The sequence below is a fragment of the Gavialis gangeticus genome, unplaced genomic scaffold (assembly GCF_001723915.1).
Source record: "Gavialis gangeticus isolate Ggan-Ray unplaced genomic scaffold, GavGan_comp1, whole genome shotgun sequence".
Taxonomy (NCBI): domain Eukaryota; kingdom Metazoa; phylum Chordata; order Crocodylia; family Gavialidae; genus Gavialis; species Gavialis gangeticus.
Genome location: NW_017728964.1, coordinates 10,318,618 through 10,340,919, shown reverse-complemented (window position 1 = coordinate 10,340,919; position 22,302 = coordinate 10,318,618). Strand labels below are relative to the sequence as shown.

Here is a 22,302-nt window from a genome sequence, read left to right as displayed (position 1 = left end):
ATGTGATGGCCACACACATAACAGTGTCCAGGGACTTTTGGGGGGAGTGGGGCCAGGAGCGGCTGCCTGTGGGCTGGATGGTTTGCACTCTCTCAGAGGCTCCATTTACAAACCCTTTTTGTAACACAGATGGGCAGTACCAAGGGTTCAAACACCATCCTCCAGAACATGCGACACACAGCACTTGAAGCCTTGTTTGCATTCGGGGACTGGAAGGTGGATCAGGCCTCTTAAAGATGCCATCTTCCTTCACACAAAGGAAGGGCTCAAAGGTTCAGGCTTTTTCCTCTGCAGAAGAGTAGGAAGATCATGGTCAACAGGCTGAAAAATTGCCGCTTTTTAAATGGCCTATTACTTTAATAATGATCTGAAGACAGACAATGCCATCAGCTCCCCCTGTTCCTACTGAAGGCTACAGCACATAAAACCCCAAGTCAGCAGCCCAAATCTAACAGTTCATGACACTGGGCTCCTTACAGACCACACATATGTATAATATCTGCACTGTACCAACACAAGTGCAGGGTGTTCACGCTGCCAAGGACCCTGGCCCTAAGAAGCCCTTGAAAAAGAGGCTTTTGGGGGTTTAGTTGAAGCTGCTTTCCATGTGATACAAGCTGAACCAAAGAAGCCTTTCAGACTAAAATAAGCATCTGCAAAGGGGCGTTATACTCAATATTACTGTATCAGTTTGAATACACACCTTAGCTTATAAACTTACAAGTCTTGCTCCTTGCTAGGGTATAGACAAATGGACCTTTCAGTTGCTTTCAAGGTGGGGGGGGGAAGGAACTGTGGAGCACACATCAGCGGCTGCAATCCAATTTATGTCTGCAGGATCCTGTACCAATCCAAGTAGCTAATTCACCCTACATTTGACCCTGAATGAAACAGGGTTGCAGCTGGAATGGTTTTATCTCACCTGTATTACTACAGAGGTTTGGAGGTGGAACAGTTATGTCATAACACCATGTGTATCATCTGCATTGACAAACAGTTATCTCCATCTATACCCAAGTTGAGTTTCCAAAGTGACGTGGCCAGAAATTAGCTATGGATGAGGTATTCTGTGACCAACTTCAAGATGAATAAGTTATTTGAAACTAACTCTGTCGTGGTTACCATATTGGCTCTATTAGTCTGTGCTGTTAGGCCAGTTCACTTTACAAAAACAGGCACCCTGGTAGAGACACATACCAGTTGCAGTCTGTTCTTTTCTGGTCATCTAAGTTCCTAAATGTCACTTCATGCACAGGCTGGCAGCCTCCAGCGTTCAGCCTTACACAAATGCCCGGCTGGTCATATACTCTGGCAATAACATGAGAGAGAGGGCAAGACCTTCCACCTTCCCCCACTCCAAATAGCTGATGTGTAGGGCATTCACCCAGGAGGCTGGAGGTCCTAGGTTTTGGCCCTTGCTCTCCTAAAGGGGGTTTGAAGTTGGGTCTCTCTGACCTCCCTGCACAAATCAACCATCACATCACAGGTCAGCCACTATCCACTCCTGCTGAAGACTGCACCCCTGGGTTATCGTGAGAGGAAGGCCTGTGGGTGATGTGTCAGGCCAAGAGAAATTAAGCAAGCCAGAAGTCACTGGGCGCTAGGAGATGGCTGCTGGTCTGGAAGAAAGGGCCCTAGATTTTAGCCTAGGCCCTTGTCCCCAGTGTGGCAGAAGCTTCCCCTCTTCACTGTTCCACCCTCCATCTATTTTTCCAAAGACTGTGTTAATGGTTTAGGTCCAAAAGGGCACCAGGGAAGGGTCAGAGTAATGGCTAACCAGGGGTGCAGTGCTTCATGTGCTGTTCTGGGAAGGAAAAAAGGACCCTGGTTCAAACCCCCTCCAGGTGAAGGAGATCTAGAACAGAGGGATCTCCAGCATCCCACAAGAGTGCCCTAGCCACTGGACTATAATGCAAGAGGGACTTACCTACCCACATACCTTTTTCCTGTCCTGAGTGACTGAATCTGGATGCCTGGATGACCAGGAAAAAACAGAATGCCACTCGTAAACGCATTTGGGTTCAACCATACCACCAGATTTCAGACATCAGTCACACAGACCCTGGCAAAGCTACATCCCTTCCTAGATTTTAGTCAGCTGTTTAACAGGCCCTTGGAAAAAGGCAAGACAATGCCTATATATTTGTTTTTACCTGTGCCTGGCTAGGTTTGCTTTGTCCTGCTGCATGGGGAAGAGAGCTGGGCTATAGCACTTCTGTGCGCTGCTTGTGCGTGACTGTATGTTCAGAGTCACTGTGCAACTTCTGGTAGGAGAAGTTCACACTAACTCACAGGGAGTTATGAGACACTTAATGCAAAAGCTCTGTCCCCTTCTCCTGAGAGTTAGTTGACTAGAGGAAATGACTGCAGAGTCTCACACTGAGCAAAGGGGGTGTGATCTTCTTGCCAACTGCTGAGGTGACTGAAGACAGCACCAGACAGACCCAAGGGGGGGCATGCTACCCTCCCTATAACAAAGAGTAAACTATTTGGATACAGGATACGTACGAGTGACCGGTGGCTGGAATGAAGTATATACAGCAATGCACTCGGGTGTCTGGGATCCGCTTCTTCCGGTTAATGTTGATCTCCTCCTGCAGGTATTTCTCATACTGGTCATTGATGAACTTCATGATGGGCTGCCAGCTGTGCAGAAAGACACACGGACAGGTGAGCTGGAAGTCAGGAAGAGACAAGACCACCCTCTAGGCAGGGTTTTAATGGGAGTCAGCAGGAGCAGAGAGAACGATAATCATCTTGCAAGAGTGAGCCCCTGAACAGGAGCACAGGGGATATCTTAGTATCCATAACCGCCTAGTCATAACGGCTGGAGGCAGCTCAGGAAAAAAGTCAGGAGTCCTGTGTGATAAATACCTAGCTGCTCTTCAGATTGTGGGAGTAGCAGACCTTGTTCATGCTCCTTGTTAAAGAAGCAGCTGCCTGAGAATCGAGAATCCCCCTGGCCCAGCCATTAACAGCAAACAGAGTTCAGGATGCACAATGTCAGGAGACTGCAGCTACGTGAGCTGTGAACTCTGCCTCTCACACTAGGAGGAAGTGCAGAGCTTCTGACCATTGCCTGTGGAAGGCTGGGCTCAAATGCAACCTCCTCTCACTGGTAACAAATGGAAATGCTAAATAACATGCTGGCTTCTCTGTCACCAGCCTAATACCAATGGTCATGCATCCTGTGATGGCCTGGACTCTGGCCCATTTCAGAGCAGAAATATTAAAGGAAGGTCAGATAAGCCATGGAAGGCCTCACGGCTTAGCCCAGTCAGCTCCCAGCTCCTCCTCATCCAAACTAGATCCCACATCCCAACCTGTAAGCAGGTGTCACTGGATCTTGCCCTTTGGGTAAATGGGCCAGAGCAGCTGGCCACTGACTGTACAGACTACAACAGACGAGCCTCCAAAGCCTAACAAGAAGGTGAAGCTTTTAGTGCTTTTCTAAAAGATTTTTTTTAGAGGGGTGAACGGTGTGGATGGGGCTAGGGAGAAGAACCTATGTTTATCTCTGCTGCCCACAGAGAAACCTTCAACCCCCACCCCTGCCCCCAGCTCAACGCTGATGACTGTCACACTTGACCACATTCCCGAAGTGCTCAGCTTATGCCACAGAGGGAGGGTGCTCGTGGGTAAACAAACTGTTGATAATAAAATAATGCACATACACCCAGCCTTCAACACGGGGCGAGATGGATATTCAGAAACAGTGATTGCTCCTAGGATTTTCTCTCAAAGGCGCCATTCTTAGCCAAGGTGGTAAAGGGAAAAGGATCAGCCATATCAGCTATGAGGGTTTCACCTGAATTCAAATTTTCCCAGGCCATTTGCACAGAGGCTGGAAGTGAAAGGAAGCTGGCAGGCATTAGCTTCCCTCTGCAGCCAGCCAAACCATCCCAGCTGTTCAGCAGTCCCATCCTCCCTGCTGCTAGTGAGATGGAGCCCTGCCTCCCACTCTTTGGCCCTACAGCCAACAGAGGAATGGGGCTCAGTTTAACCTTCACTCCTAGAAAGACATTGCAGCACTTCGGTCATGAGCCCTGACCTGTCCTGCCCTCTGGGGTGGCTCAGAGCCCTTGGGAAGAAAGGAAGGCTGGTACATGACAAGACAGCTTGCATGATGGAAGACCGAGGCCAGCCAAGCATCCACACAGCCAGCAAAGTGCACTAAGGGCCAAAACTCACCAGTTCTCATTGTTGATGTGGTCTCCAAATCCTGGGGTGTCGATCACAGTCAGCTTCATCCGGACACCTTTCTCCTCGATTTCTGAAACAGACAAACATGCAGGGGTTCCATGTGTGACAGGGACCCACAGACCTAAATGCCTGGGGAGCTCCCCTCATCTCCAGATCAGCAGAGGTGTGGTATCTGCAACCCTCAAATGGATATATTGTCCCTCTAGCTCACAAGCATTGCAACTCCCTTATAACCCTGATAAGAAGGTGATTCAGCCTCTCTCCCTACAGGGAGAGCTTCTAGTCTTATGGCTAGGAGACTAGATGGCCCTGTATGCCATCCCAGGCCCCTTCACTGAGCAGATAGGTACGAGGCGAGCCCTTGGAGGAACAAGGCTCAAAGAGAACCTGCAGCACCCAAAGCCAAGTGTGTATACAGGCCCTGCAGGGAGACTCACCATGAGTAACGGACTTTATTTCAATGGTTTTGGGGATCCGCTCTTCTGAAGTTGGCTGCACAGATTTCCGGCTAATTTTGGATTTGAAGAGAGTGTTGATTAACGTGGATTTCCCCAAGCCGCTCTGACCTGGAAGACAACAGGATGCGTGGATGTGAGAGTGAAATCATGTCCACTTCCCCCTCCCTGCAGTCAGCTCAGCATACACCAGGATTGCATCTGCTACAAAGGCAGGGCCAACTCTGCTACCAACAGCTTTGCAAACAGCCAACAGATCCTTTGTGGAATTGAGCTTGCTGTCTTGCCGGATGCCACTTCCCATAAGACAAGGACCATGCATTGGCTCGGGCACATGTGGTGCCCTCTCATAGCCAAGCCATTTTAGATGCACTCTCATTCTCTGTTTCAGTCAGCTGACATAGGGGAGCAGTTCCTTTAGCTCAAGCCTGTGTTGGGAGGGGAAAATTTTATTTCTCTCTTGCTCCACAGACAGGTCAGATTTAATAGGGCCAGAGGGCAAAGGGTCCCTTAAGGCTGGGGCATCATAAGGTAGACTGGGCTAAATCCTGATCATGTCACAAGGTAGACTGGGCTAAATCTGTCTGTTTAGCTCCACTGGAGGGGGTGGGGCAGTAGAACCACAGCTCGGTTGTTAGCGGGGATGCTTTCACTTTACACCAGCCAGCAGCGCTCAGTGAAAACCACTTCCTTTGGTAGTCAACACATTTCCCTGAGCCCATGAGAAGTAGAAACAATATACATCTGTTTTTTGGGCTCTGGGATGGCAAATGCAGGCACCCAGGCTCTTGTGAATAGAGATAGGGGGTTATGACACACTCGGCACGAGGGGTGATGCTTATGAAGTTCCACTTCTGACCTTGAGGGCCCTGGCACTGAACCTGCAGTAAATTTATTTCCTTGCTTTCTATGAGCATGGGAAGCGGCAGCACAAAGGCTCCTGGGTGACAGAGGTCCTCTTTAAGGGGCTCACAGATGAAAGGGCCATGAAGGAAGGATGGACATGGGGGTTCCTCCCAGGGGTCCACCTCCTGACAACCCCACCACACATTTCTGGTATCCTCATCTCCATTTCTACACAGCTGATCCCAAGTTCTTGATTTCCCCTAGGAGAAGACCTTCTCCAGCTCTTCAATAAATCCTGCAGGGGATAGAGCCTAATGGCTCACTAAACCAACAACCCAGTGAGTTACGGCTGGTGTCACAAAGAGGGAATAAATTAAGTCAAGGGACTGATCGGTTCTCTCAGCAAACAGATGATACAGCTGCTCTGGCTCTGGAGTCAGGACTGATTTAAGAGGGCCAGAGGGCAAAGGGCCTCTTAAGAGAGTCAGATCTGTGCAGGCCAAAGCTGTTTAAGCTAAATCTGTCCATTTAAATCAGTGTTTCAGGAGAAACAGCACAATGCTTGCATGAGACAATCCTCAAGAGATATCCCACCTGTAGGCAAAGGGAGGCCTCAGATAACAGCAGCAGGGCCACTCGTTTTGTAACCCCATGTCCAGGAAGCCCTTACAAGAATGCTTCACGTGCTCAGTTTAAACTCTCCCCTCTCATCAAACCTAATGCCCCAGCCCTAGAAGAGCAACTGCAGCAAGCCCCGCTTTCCAGGAGGGAATCCTTATCGTGCACTTGGGTGCCTGGGATCCACTTCTTCCAGTTCATGTTGATGCCCTTCTGCAAGTACTTCTCATACTGGTCACTGATGAACAAAATGGGTTAGTGGGAGACACTAACAGCTCACGGCCAGTTAGGGAAGAGCAAGAGTTCCCTGGGGTCTCCTATCCCATTCAAACTTTTGATTGACCCTTTCTCCTTTGTCAAGTTTGTTCTTGTGACCAGACTGCACAGACCTTGCAAAGGGCTCTGAGGCGGAAGTACCTTTGACCACAGAAATACTGCTGAATGAACCTTGCAGCACACCAGACTCAACAACTCTGTTCTGGTAGGGCCAAAGTGAATTCTCACCAACTCTGTTCTGGCCCTGATGCAATTTCTTGTGAAAAAGCATTGTTTCTTTGATGCCACGTTGCTAAGGTGTGTCTGCGTTGACGTGTCATAGGATAGATGGGAATAAGGACAAGCAGGAATGCTCCACCCTCTGGAGGGGCTACTCATGAACAAAGTGCACCCCATGGACAAGGCAGGGGGAAACAATCAGTTCTTAAAAGAAAAGGCAGAGGAAGCAGGGCACAGAGAGCTCCAGTGGTAGCACCACATCCACTGAGGCAGGCCTTAAAAAGACCAGGAGAGAAGACTCTAGCCAACGCTACAGCTGCCAGACTAGCCGCTTGGACGGTCCAGCAGGAGCCATCACACTCCTCCCCGTCTCCTCTGCACTGCACAAGACAGACAGCTCCAGACAGTGATGGGTGCGTGCAGACTGCCCAGGGTAAACAGTGCCACTGAATGGCACGATAGCAACAGGCCTTTATACTTGCAAACAAATCTGCCAACACACCACACGGCCCCATGGCTATTGAGGATTACCTAGTGCTGTGCCAGATGGGCCATTGTCTCTTAACATGTGGCTGGACAGTGTTTTAATGAAGGGCCCCATTTCAGCTGGGGTCTTTCCCATCAACAAGCTGAAGAACAAAGGCATTGGCCTGGTACCCCCATCTTGGCAACAGTTCTGCAGCCACAGTCCTGTGGTTCTGCTGATGCCGAGAGGCAGGACCAAATCCAGCTCGCAGCTTCAGAGCTGTGTGGGCTCCACTGCGCCGACTTGCTTGTCAGTAGCTAAAACAGCTCTGGGGGCAAAAGAAACATGTGGAACAGATACCCGCCAAGTGCTGCGTGCCCTTTGCTCAGCCTTTCATCAAGCAGCACAAGGGTAAACAGATTCTGAACTGTAAACACACTTGGCTAATCTGCAGTTCCTTTTGTGGGCCTGGTAATTAGAAGCACCTGGGAAGGAGAAAAAAGTTAAGAGGTGACACATAGCTGCAGCCTGCATTAGTCAGTGTGGGTCTGGATTCTCAGCTTCCTGGTCAGTACAGAGTTCCTCAGAGTCCGTGTTGTTGTTCTGCAATTCATCGATATCCACAGCAAAATAAAGGAAGAGGAGGGTGTATTTTACATAGACCGTTACCTGATTCTTCCCAGACCCAAAGTGGCAGGGACTGGGGTGTTCAGTCAGTCCTGGAGAATCCAGGCAGCCCCACAACTTGAAGACTCACTTCCATGGATCTGATCAAAGCTCAGAGATGGACCAGGGTGGATGACACGCCAGCAAATAAAGCTATGGTGGCAAAAGGGCATGGGAGAGCCCGCTGTGAAGGGTGTAGTCAGGGCAAAAGTACTTAACCCAACTGAATGAGCTATGTGCTGCAAAGAAAAGATGGTCCTGTAGGGAGGCACTGGGGCTGGGACTACCATAGGCTCAAAATGCAATCCCAAGCAAGTCACTAGACTTCACTGAACCTCAGTTCCTTATCTATAAAATGGAGGCAATGATAATGATGATTCTTCTCCATCTCTGCAGGTGCTTAAATGCTAGAGGGATGTGGTATATGTGGTATATGAAAAGGCCTGGGTGTTACTGGAGTGCACTGACCCACCTGGGTGCTACTGAAAAAAGAGGACAGGCAAGAACTCAATGAAAAAGATGCTGCAAAGTCAAGGGTTTCTCTGAAGAACTGCAAGCTATTCACATGAGCAGCTACCCTCCTACAGAGGTTTACCTGCTGTTCTTCAAATTCAGGGATCACATTAAGTGCACCGAGCCTGTTTGGATGGCCCAGGACACGTGCAATGGACTAAATCCGTAAGGAAGAAAGAACAAATCATGCTTGGTTCACTCCCCTTTCTCTGAGAGACTTGTGAGAGGCAGCTGCCAGATAAGCTTCAGGTGGGTATACAGGCACCCAGGTACAGTGACTGCTCCTCAAACACATGAGCTCTGCCCCAGAGAAACAGCCCCATTTAGCAGGAGTCCTGAAATAAGCAGCTGTCCCATGCCTCTGCCCATACATGTCCTGGCTGAAGAAACCTGTTATCCCCCTGCCTTGGCATACAGCAGAGTCAAAAGGAGAGTGAAGCCATCCGGGGAACGCATGTCCCAGTTCAAGGGGCTCTTCACTGATCCTATGCAGGGGTAACCCACCCATTTACATGTGCTGCCTTGCCCCCTTACTCTAGCTCCTGCCCTGTGTTTCTCTGTGATAACTGGAGATTTTCAAGCTTGTTTACACTGCCATGAATTCCCCAGCCTATAAACACTCCATGCAGAGTCTGCCAAGAAAAGAACAATGTTTTCCAGCTGCCATGAAGCATGGGCTTTCATACCACACACAGTGTTCTGCCAAGGCAAGGCCAGGCCCCTCTGAAACCTATCCCAGAGTCATCAGCACAGCAGAAAGAGGAGCCTCCTCAAGGCAGCCTACTTCTGGAGGCCAAAAGAAGAGCCCTCAGCATTGTGGGCACAAATGTGAATCCAGGGGCAGAGCAGCAGTGAATCCTGTCCTGGCCAGGACTTAAGGAGGCAGCTCGTGTAACTTCACCTCCCAGAGAGGGACTCAGAAGCTGAGGATCTGAAAGAACCCCCCATATAGGGGAACTTGGCTGAAAATGTTGAACAGCAGCTGTGTTGGGGAAGACACCCTGAGAAACCTCCAGGAATTGGTCCAACTATAGGGCTTGCATTGGGCTCACTGTATAATTAGCTCTATGGAGGCATGTGCCAAGAGGCAGTGGAGCTTGCATGGCAAGATGTGAGAAGTCCAGGGCAGAAGCAAGTTCCCAGGAGAGTGGAGGTAAGAGGAAGGGTTATAAGGCCTGATGCACTTTGGAGTGCACTGAGCCACCACATTCATTTTCAGTCCCCAGACTTTTCTGGAGCATTGTACACCCTTCCTTGCAGAGGGGGGCAGCTGACCGCTACTCTGCACAGCCAGCAGCAGGAGACACAGAGGGACTTGCCTGGAGCTCTCCTCCCCCCACATTCTCATCGACACCCTTGTGCTGCTGCAGGCACAGAGAGCAGCTCTCACTGCTGGAGACTCTGTACCCATCACAAAGGATGCAGCTGGACCCCAGACCGAGTTGAAAGGCCCAGGCCACCTCTCCGTCTACCTTGCAACCTGAGCAGCCTGCCCCTGGCAAACATTATAAGCCTGGGGCTGCGACGTCACTTCTCCGCAAACATGCTGATAGCAAAAGGAGCACTGGCCTATGGCTACAGACATTTCTCTAAGTTTGCTCTCAGGGAAAACCTCCCCTTTCACAGCCCAGTCAAGAGCACCCACATGCTCTTCACTTCAGATTTCAACCATCTGCTGCTGGCACAGCCATTTTTAACCTAGAACAAGTTGGTTACAGCCAAGCTGCAAACCCCTGAAATTAGGGGTTCACACAACAGAAACATAGGCAGCCATGGCAGTACAAAGCAGGTAGAGCAGTGTAAGGAGGCAGCAGGCCTCAAGCAAGGGGAAGTTGTTTGAGTGGTTGTTGGGGAAGGACCTGAGGGCAAACCTCCATCTTTCTCACTCCACATTCACTGTAGCGCCAAAGGGCAGATCAGGCCTCAACAACATCAGCCTCCTGACAGCTGGATTTTGGCCCAGAGCTTGCAACTCACAAGCCTGGAAAGAAGAGTAAACCCAGCTCTCCTTCTTCACTTGCCCTGAACCCCAGGGATGCTGCCATCTCAGCATACACTGCATTTCAGGATCCCAGGGGAAGCTGCTGGAGACCCCTCAAGCTGGCAAACAGTCCAGCCAGGGGAGCTTCAAAATTATATACCAACTTCCTCACCATTTCATAATCACATTAGCAAACCACCTGAGCAACTTCCTTCCCTGCTGCTCTCTGCCATCTTTCACTCTAGCATCCATCAGCAAGTGGTTTGTGCATAATCAAGCAAAGGCAATTAATTAGCATTGGAAACTCTGTGCTTCAGAATCACATCTGCAGAGCAACCAAGACTTGGTGCTTATGCCGAGTTGTGCTGTGCATGGCTAGCCTGAACCACAGGACCATTGCTATGGGTAACAATGACTTCAGTTTCCAAGTTGTGCTGCTGTGCATGCCCCCAACTATAACATCTCCGCCCCCTGTCCAGGCCACCTAGAAGAGAGGCCAAGACAATTGTGGAGTGAGATTGCCCCAGACTCCATCCTGCATTCATATAATGCAAACCCATGGCATTTGTACACATGCATGTGCTGCAGTGCCAGGTGCTTTTAAAGGCGCCCAGCGCTGTGGCACATACATTTGTAAAAACAGCGAAATGCACATCAGCGGTGAGAAAATGGAGGCAGCACGCTTTTAAATTAAAACACATTGAAGATATTTTAGTTCAAAAGTGCACCGCTGCCATGTTCTGCGTGCTGAAGTGCATTTTGCCATTTATACAAACGCATGTGACAGCTTCAGGCATATTAGCTCACGTGCTTCACAGACTATTAATCCAGTCTGCTCCAACACGCTGGATTTCCGGCGTGTTGGAGCAAACAAAGGTGCGTGTATAAATGCCCCCATAGATTTGGGGAAACTCTCCAGTGACACCAAGGGGCCCCAGCTGAGATGGGCCAGGAGATGTACATGCCCACAGAAGGAGGCTGAAGTCCTGCCAGGTCCTCCTGGCCTCCTGCTTGGACCAAACCACTGCATGAGGGACTGAACAGGAATGCAGAGGCAGTGTGGATCATGGCAGAAATTAGGTGGCAACAATGTGGCCTGGTAGCAGGGACAGCCCACTAAAAAGCCATGATCCCACAGGCATCAGCCACATGGCAAATAAATCCTTAACATCCGGGAGCTATGCACAGCCACACGGACAAATAGGCGCTTCCAACAAGCTGACCTGCAGCCAGTCCCTCAGAAGCAGGAGCGGCTTTGCTGACTCCCACTCAAAAGATCCCCATGTTCAGTCCTAGACGCTGCTCTACAAGGGAAGACAGATGGAGCGCTAAGAGGCAATGCACATTGCAGACAGAGCCTGAGGAGTGTGGCCCCTGAGGACTCACCGACCACCATGATGTTGAACTCAAATCCCTGCTTCATCGCTTTCCTCCTCATCTGTTCGAGGATGGCATCGATGCCGACATAGCCAAAGTCCACGGCAGGCTTCTCTGTCCGCGCTGGTGCAGCTTGTTTGAGGCCGGAGTCTCTGGGGGCATCCGTCATGCTGGGTGTGTAACTAGGAATCACCTCAGTGCCTGCCAACAAGAATGGAGAGCAGTTATAAAGTGTTGAGGGGGGCACGGGAGTGGGAACTTTTCTTGTTTGGGAAGGGACCTCCCTCTCCAAGGTGGGAGGGAGGTGCTTTCTGCTAGCGGCAGTGCCTTTACTGCCTGTCACTGTGACAGTGGGGGGACAGGAAGGCTGAACAAGGATAAGGCATCCCAAAGCAGGCTTCTGCTGCACGCTCTTAACTCAGTCTGGCACTCCAGGCCCTGTGCCCATCTCTGGCTCCAGGAAAGTCACAAAGCTTATTTGAAAGAGCAACCTGAAGTCAAGTCCTCCAGTCTGGTCTGCACCAGATAAAATATCTCCCAGATCTTCCCCGCCCCGAGAAACCACCCCCAATCCCAACAGGAGTAAAGACCACTCTGGCAGCAAGTTCCTAGACCTCCAAATGAAGAAAATCCATCACCATAAAGACAGCAGCAGATTTCAGAGCCAAGAAACCCCTCAACGAAAGTCTGAAAGTTTGTTTAGTCAAGAATGATGAAATCTTGATAACACAAGACTTCAACTTTGACTCGGTTATTACAGACTTCCATACCTAAGACAGTTTCCCAGCCGAGCTCTACCAGAACAATTAGCCGCTCGAACTACGTGGTGAAACACAGCACAGCCACATTTGCAGGAGAGAGGGGGCTTGTCTTTGACTTATCCTAAACCACATCTATAGACAGTGCTCTGAAAGTGACTCTCGCAGCTCAGCTGTAGTGGTTAAGTTACACCAGAACAGTTCTGCTGGTGGCCTTCCCTGCGCACAAGGCCCTTTGGCCTTGTTTCAGAGGTTGAGAGGCCCTGCCCAGTTTGCCCAAGAGTGGCTGGATTTGCAGCTCTGCAGACAGAATCAGCGCAGATCCCCTGCACTGTCACCAGTGAGAGACTGTGTTGGGCAGGGTGGAGGGAGCGGGGCGAGATGGAGGGCGAGTGTGTAAGCATGGAGTGCTGTACTGCCTGTGAAAAAGGACTCTGCAAGGAGCCATTCCCACAAGTGTATTAACAGAGCAGCAGTCAAGGAAAGGAAAAGCTGCCAAAGGCTCATTTGCAAACACACAAGACTATGGCTTGACTGTGTCCTTGAATGTTTAGGGTGCCCTGATTAGGCTCCAGGCTGCCAAGTCCGCTTATAATAAATGGAATTGGGCTTGTTTTAAAAAAAAAAGTCATTTTAATGTGTTGCAAGTCACGGGCTGCATTTCTGGGGGGCTTGTTTTATTTGGAGGTCACTTATTTGGGGTTTTTTTTGTAATAGGTGACTTTAAAAAAGTTATAGTTCAGGGGTGGGTAAATGGCAGATCCGGCCAGCAGCCAAACTCCATTTCCCAGCAGGCCCTGCCCACACGGCTGGGGCTAGTTTTCATGGAGACCCCAGCAGCACTTGCGCTGTAATGGTGCGGGGCTGGATTTCTGTGAAGGCGGGCCCCAGCAGCACTGGCAGGGTATGCTGCAGGGTGCAGAGCTGCTCTGCAGCCGGGCTGGGATCTCACAGCAGGGACTGCATGGTCTGGATGCCCCGGGCAGGGGCGTGCAGGCAGCGAATCATGGCTCTGCCCCAGGCACCTAGTTTGCACACAAGATGCAGATGCACTAGAGAGGAAATGCACAGAACTGGATACACACAGTAGCAAGGCTTTACACCAGAGCCACATGAATTCACGCTGATGAACAGCTGGCAGTGTACTGCTGGCTCCAGCACAGCTCTTTGCAAAAATTACAGCCCCAGTGAGCCAGAGGCTGGTCCAGAGATCCTGAATTAGTGCTGTTTTTAAAATGGCAAGGCCCAAAGTGGAAAGAATTCTGATATACCAGGAGAAAAAATAAATCCACATGGAAAGTATGTTACCACTATGAGGAGCATTAGATTATGCAATGGTTTAACCCCTGCAGCCACAAAAACAGAGCAACACAAATAAACCTCAAGTGATTTTAGTGGGATTGAAACTTGAAGGTGTGTGATTCTGGAACTGTTTGCATTCATCCTTAACTGTGTGCCCTAGTGCATAAGTTGTCTGACTTTGGATCAGAAGATTAAAGGTTCAAGTCCCCTTATGGTCAGTAGTTCTTTTAGGGGTTAGACTAGATGATCTACCTATTGAGGTCCCTTCTAACCCTAATCTTCTGTGAGTCCATTAATGTTTTTATGATATCTGGAAGGGAGCTTGGCTGGGGCAGAACAGGGCAGCACTGGAGCTGAAGGTTATAGCAGCAATGGGGAGAGATGCATTATTTGAGCCTCAGTTCTGTATTAGCAGCCTGTACCTGCACTATGACAGCAAGGAAGCAAATCAACTGAGGAAGCGAACAAAGCAGGCACCTACAGCCTCTGCCCCATATTCAAACCCACCCAGCTCCTACAGCCAGGCAACATGTGGCACCAAGAAAGAAATGCACCATCTACTGCCAAGCCCTGCCCTCACAAGTCAATGAGCAGGCCCTTGCATGATAGAGGGGAATGGATTGGATATGCCCTGCTCGTGTTCCAATACAACCCAAAAAGGCCCATCCACTTGACTCCAGAGAGGAGCTGATGTTTCACCAGCTGCTCAGGATATGATAAAAGTTATACGATGTTAAGTGTTAACACATGCGCTGTCTTGTCACTGCAGCTTCCAAGGGCCTGCTGCCAGCGAGCGAATGGTAATGCAGTACAGGCAGTGGCTCAAGTCCGGCTATAGGAAAATATGATTTTTAAAAGCTTGATTTTTCCAGGACTTCTCCCACTCCCTGCTGCTGCCTCAGAGAACTCCACACTCAGAACAGAATGACTGGATCTGAGGAGAGAAGCTGTAAAAAAGACCAAAAGGAATACCTTTTTTTGCAACAGGGTTGAGGAAATTTCCCTTTAATTCACCATTACTACAAGCACACATAGTTGTTCCTTAGAATCATAGAAAGTTAGGGCTAGAAGGGACCTCAGGAGGTCACTTAGTCCAACCCCCTGCTCAAAGCAGGACCAAACCCAACTAAATCATCCCAGCCAAAGCTTTGTCTAGCCGGGTTTTGAAAACCTCCAAAGATGGAGCTTCCACCACATCTCTGGGTAACCTGTTCCAGTGTTTTACTACCCTCCTAAAATTCTTCCTAATATCTAACCTAAACTTCCCTCGCTGCACCTTGAGACCGTTGCTCCTTGTTCTGTTGTGGCAGTGAGATGTGAACTAGCTTCAGGGCAGAAGTGACTGAACTGACACTTTCCCTTTAATAACGACGAACTACTGACAAAAAGTCATCACCAAGAAACCTGATGCACTTTGGCATCCCATTTTGGCATGGTGGGTAGTGACATGGCCTTCCAGACACCTTACAATCAGGCCTGCTCCAACATCTGGACACACAAGTAATGCACCCAGTGCAGGGAGCATCAGCAACATCAGGGACGCTGAAGTATCAAGACCTTGCTTTCATTCTGGCAGAACGGCATGGCAGGAGGCGTGTTTGCAAAGACAGGAAAAACAAATTAGGGATTATATCAGAACAGAAGCAAAGGTTGATCACATCCTTCCTGCCTCCTGGGTCGTTTCTGCAGCTGTCTAAGGCAGGGGTGCTCAGTCCACAGCCTGAGGGTTAGATCTGGACCCACAAAGCCATGTCATCTGGCCAGATGGGTCCAGAAGTTGGGCAGCAAGGGAGTGGTGGCATTTAACACTGCTACTGCCCCCCTGCCAAAATGCCACGCCTCAGGTGGCTGTATTGGGCACAGGCACAGGCCCCCTGCAGTTGGACTGGCCCTGACTAGGCCAGCAATGTGCACTGGACTGGCCTGTGGATCAGATGGTCTGACGTGGCAACACCTACCTGGCCCACAGAGTGAAAAGTTTGGGCACCTCTGATCTAAGGGCCTTGTCACACATTCACTTTTAACTGTTGCAAGTCACTGGAATACAGTACCCTATTCAAGTTAGTACGTGTTAGGGGACAACTCTTTCCTGAAAGGGAACAACTTCGCAATGCCATTGCAGGGGGACTTAAAGTGTGCTCAACTGCCTGAATGTGCCTCTGCTTGCATTTTAACTGTACATAATGTTAAGCTCAACATATAATGCCACCCTAAGCCTGTCATCTTGTTCATGGTAAGGGTACCTGAGCAGCAGTTTCTCATGGTCTTAGCACAATCACTCCAGAGCTTATAGAGGGAAAATATCACATTCAGGTACTGCAGCAAAAACATGGCTTCCCAGCAGATGCACAGCTGTTGTTCTGCTGCCCATCCAATGAACTTTTAGCAACTGCAGAGAGAGATTTCACAAACCAGTGCTCTCCAGGAACAGGAGGCCCTTCTTTGAACTTAAGGCAGGGGTGTCAAACATACAGCCTGCAGGCCAGATCCAGTCAGCCAGCCACCTCTATGCAGCCCACTGGGCTACCAGAAGTTGGGGATGGCCAGCAGCATGCACAGCTGGCCACAGAACCTGAAGCCCTGCAGGACAAGGCCACTTTGCCCACCTTGGCTTGGCTCACAGGCACTTGTCCCACTGCTTCCAGGGTGGCCACTGCCACCCCGTGAATCCAGCCCAGAGTCCCAGGAGACTTCGACACCCAGGACTTAAGGAAATTCTCCATATAGGGCCTAAGACACAACTGAGCAGTTCCAACTCCACCCAGCAGAGGGCAGCGATACACAGGAGCCTGCTCAATTAGTCAACTCCGCATTGCCACTGATGGTTCACAAGTGACCCTCCAAACACTGCACCTTGCCCGTGATCCACTCCCTCCTCAGAACGTGATCATGTGCTTGTGAACAAGCCCAGGGCGAGACTCCAGGCAGCAAGGACCATCTAGTACAGCTGTGCAGAAGTCCCACTTGCCGGAGGCTCTGGGACTCTTGATAGGAACTAACGCGGGAGTCAAATTCAAGCCAGCTCAACAGCTGTGTATAAAAGGCCTGCACATGGAGGTGCTGCACTGAGGGGGTGGGCAAGGAGAGCTCACCCGCTGTAGCGGACAAGGGACTGAGGTGGTGGCACACAGCAGGCCCCTGTGCACAGGCAGCTGCAGTCAGGACATTCGTTTCAGATAGCAGGAACCCCCCCAGGCACAGTGGAAAACCTGCCCTCCTTCAGAATGGCTCTTCCCAAGGGTTTCTGGATCAACGGACTGTGGCCAACCCTTAAAGCTCGTTGCAGGCCACTGTAAGCTCTGGACCAGTTACAGGCAAGTCCCGCTTAACGCTGTTTCACTTAGCGCTGTTCTGCTATAACGCTCATTTTAAATTGATACCCGATTCCACTTAGCACTCGCTGAGTTTCATTATAATGTTCAGTCACCATCCCGGGTCATTAAAGACACTTGCAGTCACCATCTTGGATTGTCAAAAATTTTCGATTTCGCTTAACACTTGGTTTTTCAGGAACCAATTAAGAGCGCTAAGGGGGGCTGCCTGTACAGAGAACTTCTCAGGACCACAAGTGCTTTGTGGACCACAATTTGGATCCACTGCTAGAGGCCTCCTCTGTACATAACAGCTAATGAAGACTAGGGTCAGGATGTGAATTTAAAATCCAGGGAGTGTTCCCTGGATACCCTGCTGAGTTAACCTAACGTGAATGGTGGTTAGGTTAAGCAGGAACAAGAACTCTTGTTCGGGAGTGAGTGTCTCCACATGTGTTGTTAATTGGGCTCAGCTCTGCGTTCAGCAAGTCCTTAAAAATTCAGTAACTGAGAGGAGAAGGAGGTCACAATATATGGCCTACAGCCCCCCTTGCACTCCACCCCCATATTCACCCTTCCCTTGCTTGAAAGCAGCCATTTGAAGCTCATCTCCCACCCTCACTCTCACCTGCGAGAGACAGAAGTTTTGCACACTACTTCCTAATCCCCACCCAGGGCCCCAGCTGCTTGCTGCTGCTTCCAAAGGCTTCACCGCTATTCAGTCAGGTATTAACACATGGGCCTTTCCCCACCACAATCTCCCACTCCCATTTCCAGCTTCTTGTCAGCTGCAGAAAGCTTTCTCGGAGAGCTCTGCACTGAGGTGCACACTTCCCTGGTCTCCCGGTTTCAGCCTGCTCTGAGTATCAAATGCAATCTCTCCAGCAGTTGCACTATGGAAAATGTTGGATAGCACTAGGTGCGTAGGACAAGGATTCACTTGTCCTTTTAATGGACAGAATGAGAGAGAAGAATCAAGAGGGCCAGAGAGAAAAGCAAAATAGAGAGGAAGAATGGCTGAAGAACAGGATAAAGAATTAGGAAAAAACAGGCTGGGCAACACAAGGCAGGTGAGTAGCTAGCAGCTCCTCCCAGGGAGCCAGCAGGAGCTGAGATCTGTTATCTCCAACATGACAACAGTAGGCTTTACTTAAACGCATAGCCTGGGGGCTGAAAAAGACCATGCAGTTACCAGAACTTAATGTAAAGGATGCTCATTAAGCACAGAGTACTGCCAGTGCTGGGCACTTAAGGAACGTTGCTTCTTGGCCTTTTGCAGACTAAAATCAAGTGGGGGCATCTGAATCCCAAGACCTCTGGGCTTGGGCCTGCATGTAGGATGCCTGCCAATGGATTTGGGAGTATCTGAAGTTCCAGGGTGAGAGCCTGGGACGGAGGATGCTCGTCGGTTGTAATGCCATACATGATGTTTAGACCGATTGATTTCTGCTTGCTCAATCAATATAATTTGGAACTGATATGGCTGATTTGACCTGGAACACAATATATATATGTTTTTAAAAATCACCACCCTGGAACTGACTGGCTGCCCTCTTCTTCAAGAAGTGGCTCTTTGAAAGCTGCTTCCTCCTCACTCTTTCCAGACAGATACAGTATCGTACAGTTGAGTTACAAAGTAGATGGCGGGCCTGAAAGAAACTAGACTTATGCACTTAATGCATATGCAGAGAACTGATGTTGGTTACAATGCAAGAAAGTGTCAGCAAACTGGGACCAGCGTTGGGCAACACAAGTAACCCAGTTCTGCAGGCATCCGGGGTGCGTATACATGGGAGTACACTGCAGCAGAAACAAAGCCTCTGGCCTCTTCAGGAAAATGAAGCCAATCCCACACCCTCTCCAGTCCATTAATGAACTGGTGTTGGTTCACACCCACCCTTTTCCCATCACAGGCAGGCTTTGGGAAGCACTGTGGTAGATCAGGCTCTGACCTCCCCTCCCCTCCCCCCATGCAGCAAAAGATTCGGTGTTCATAATTTCCTCCTGGACAGCCACAAGGGACCACTCTGATTATATTCTGACCTATAAACCTCACTCAGCAACTTTTGCATGATTTTTACTCCCCATTAAAGTATCATCAGTGATACCCAAGCTAGCACCCATTGGCTACAAATTCTGCAGCATGAACGTGACTGTTCATGCGTCAGACTCCTTGCAAACATAGGCAGATGCATATCTGTCATGCTGGCTTCACTTTCTGACGGTTTTCTTCAGAAGAGATGGAAACTTATTTCAAAGTGATATCTGCAAGCTCCTTCAGCTGGTGCACTGGTGTGTGTAATCTAGAAAACACTGCCATATCAGCACTTTGAGAACCAAACCAAGTCAGGAGACTCCGACTTCACCTAAAAGAACAGCAGCAAATGACAGTCTCTGTTTGCTTAGCTTGGCATTATTCTAACCACACGCCAGCCCTTGCAGCGTGGTTGAGGAGCTGAGAGACCTTATTTCTCTAACCACAGAAGAATGCAGTTCAAGTGACAGACAAAGATGTAGGAAACCAACAGGTCTAGAGACACTACAGAACAAGACCCGCTGACATTTGGACCAGCACCTTTTTCTGTCTGCAAAGGTGGTACAAAGAGGAAAAATTACAGGAGTTTGACTTGTGGCTCACCTCCTTTGGGTCATGCTAGCTTGTTTCCACACAGGCCTGCCTCGCTGCAAGCACAAGGAACAGGAAACGTGAGCCACGTGTACTACAGAAACCATGTTAACTTCTCTTTCTGTGCCAGTGCCATTTGTGGCTCCTGGCAGGGACAGAGTGGTCAAACCCTAAAAGCTTCTCTGATGGGCTGGCAGGCAGCGAGGGGGTAGGGGGACGGTGGCATTTGAGATCAGATCAGTGACCTCTCTGGCAGCAGGACACAGGAAGAAGCTGTCTCCCTCAGTTGTCCTAAAGCTTTTCCTAACCTGGGGGTAGGGGGAAGGCACCAAAAGGCCCAGGCAGTGTCTGCCTTACCGTTTTAAGTGCAGAATTTCAGCACTTTAAACATGAAAGGAAAAGCAAAGGTTCTCAGTTACACGGGCTGAAAACACAGCAAGAAGATTGTTAAATATGAGCATAATTGGACACGACGCCCTGTCTTTTTGCCCAGCTTCAGGCACTGTCAGTAGTCTTCAGAGCAGAGGCTTCCCAAGGCACAGACTCTGCCTAGAGCTTTGAAGCCCTGAAATAATTAAAGGCAGAGGATCGGCCTGCCCCAAACCCTGCCCTAATCCTACAGTACACACGGCAGTAACTTTCCTGCTCCACTGAGCAGACCCATGAACGTCTAGAGGGCTACTTAGAAGTAAAGTCCATCATGCAGACAGGGTGAGGCAGACCAGGGTAACAAAGGAGTTGGTGAGAGGGAAAATTTTAGAGGTGGATAACTAAAGAGCACAGTTGTGTCCCTGGAGGCTTTTTCTGGATGAGAAGTCAAGGCAGCAAGATAGTGGAGTGGGACAAGGGGAGGGACTGGTAGGGCTGGTCGTCTTAGGCATGCTGCTCTGAGTACTGGACCCCAGCAGGACAAGGAGGTGAAACAGCCCATGCTCTGGTCTGGAGCGCCTTCCGGTAACAGGGCTGTATTCACCACCACACAGAGGGCAGAGAGAGCAGGGATGCTCCCACCCCAGCTGTGACAGAGGCTGCCCCCACCTCCCTCCAGGGGCTGATCTGCTCACAGCCAAGCCAGCATGATGCTGGCTCTCTCATTTTCCTGCTGGGAACACAACTTGCTATTCATCTCATCCCCAAACAACACTGAGCATGGAAGCAGAGCCAGCCAAGGCAGGAGAAACAACAGTTCCTCTTGTTAAGCTAATGTAATTTATTGCAAACACAAGGGGAGGACAAGGGAGAAGGCAAGGCCTCCCTGTTAAGTGTTTACCAGCTGAACCTTGTGTGTACTCAGATAGACTCCTGTCCCAAGGCCTGCTGGGGAGCTGATGGAGCGGCTCTGCTTTGCTTTAGCATTTGCCATCCTTATAGTACAAGGCCCTTTCAAGGTTAGCTCCCAACAGAGGCCACCTGGTCTGCTGCAGGAGAGCAGCCAGAGGATTCCTCCCCATGGATCCACTCTCAAGATAAGCTGCTCCAGCAGCCATAACCTTTAAACACAGCAAAACATGCCTCTAATTATTGCTGTGCCTGCTGCTTCCCTCAGACGTGCTGAGAAATGCCTTGCATTCAAGCCTGCCTACCTTTACCCCAACCATGCATTTGGTCTAATAAAAGGGATCACCCACAGTGATCCTCATCCCTTTCACTCCCCCTTTTTATATACAGCAAACTCAACCTCTCCCCCCACGTCCCCCCAGGCAGGCTCCTTTTCCATCCTACATTCAGCCCTGCCCGGCATCATCAGAAAAGTGAAAAATCCAGCTACTTACCCTGGCTGCTTGTATTGCTGCTGCCTCTCTTCCAGCTTGCAATGGTCTCCTCATTCCAATTGCCCTCATTTCCTCCTCCCCCTAATCAACTAACTCCTTCCAGTTGCCTCATTTTACTGGTGAGCTCGCTCTTGATTAGCTTCAGTCAGATTGCAAGCACATCTTCTTAAAGGGGCCTCACTGCCCAGCAAACTCCTTTTCCTTTCCTACCCGTTCCTGCTGCTATATGGACAACAGCCGAACCTGGCTCTCCCTTCCCAGGGCACCCATGAAAGTGCAAAATCTCCTGCACCACTAGCAAGTGCCCTGTAGCAGGAGGAGGTTGCCAGCATTGCTAGAAATAATCTGCAGAGCTGCACCACTACAACTTCCATTCCCCAAAGCCAGAGGGAAGGGAGAGTGCCGTTAGAGCTAGGCAAGTTAATCCATTCCTGGGCAGTTTCTCTTGGTCCTAGCTGCAACAATTTGCCCCTGATAAGACAAGGCCCAGACATCTAGTATCTACAGCTCTAAGGGATGCCCTGCAAGCTGGTTCTGCACCCTGCTGGGCCTGTGTCTGCTTCTAAGGAGATATTTGTACTGGGCCCTCATAGGCGCCTTTTCCTTGTTCAGAGACTCTGTCAACCTTTGAGGTGCGGGGAGCTCAGAAGAAGCTTTGGGACAGGGGTGCACAACATACAGCCCTTGGCCTGACATCATTTTTAGTAGACCACTTTATTCAATGAAAAAACTGTGAAAAGCTGCACAGTCCCATCCTCTCACCGATGATTTGTTAATCTGTGTATACATCTGCATGTGTGGTCCAGTCTCCCCTTGCAAAGGTGTTGAGAGCTCATGTCTGACCAGAGCTGATCCTACTGGCAGCAGCCTTCCTTTGGGCAGTGCACCTGGCAGGTGACCCTCGATGAAGAGG

The 22,302-nt window shown here is 49.9% G+C and overlaps 1 protein-coding gene and 1 long non-coding RNA gene across 5 annotated transcripts in view; one reads left to right on the top strand and one right to left on the bottom strand.

Annotated features, from left to right (window-relative positions):
• Positions 1-3,768, top strand: part of LOC109287571 — a 15,890-nt gene extending 12,122 nt beyond the window's left edge. The window contains exon 3 of the long non-coding RNA XR_002094896.1: positions 3,758-3,768. This is a non-coding gene — a long non-coding RNA (uncharacterized LOC109287571). The remainder of the gene's footprint in view (positions 1-3,757) is intronic.
• SEPT9 (septin 9) overlaps positions 1-22,302 on the bottom strand; it is a 291,529-nt gene that overhangs the window by 29,770 nt on the left and 239,457 nt on the right. For all 4 annotated transcript variants that reach the window (XM_019502714.1, XM_019502728.1, XM_019502722.1 and 1 more), the window contains 4 exons: positions 11,630-11,821; positions 4,641-4,769; positions 4,192-4,273; positions 2,509-2,646 (listed from right to left, as the gene is read on the bottom strand). In XM_019502714.1, coding sequence (XP_019358259.1) covers positions 2,509-2,646; positions 4,192-4,273; positions 4,641-4,769; positions 11,630-11,821 — 541 coding nt within the window. The remainder of the gene's footprint in view (positions 1-2,508; positions 2,647-4,191; positions 4,274-4,640; positions 4,770-11,629; positions 11,822-22,302) is intronic.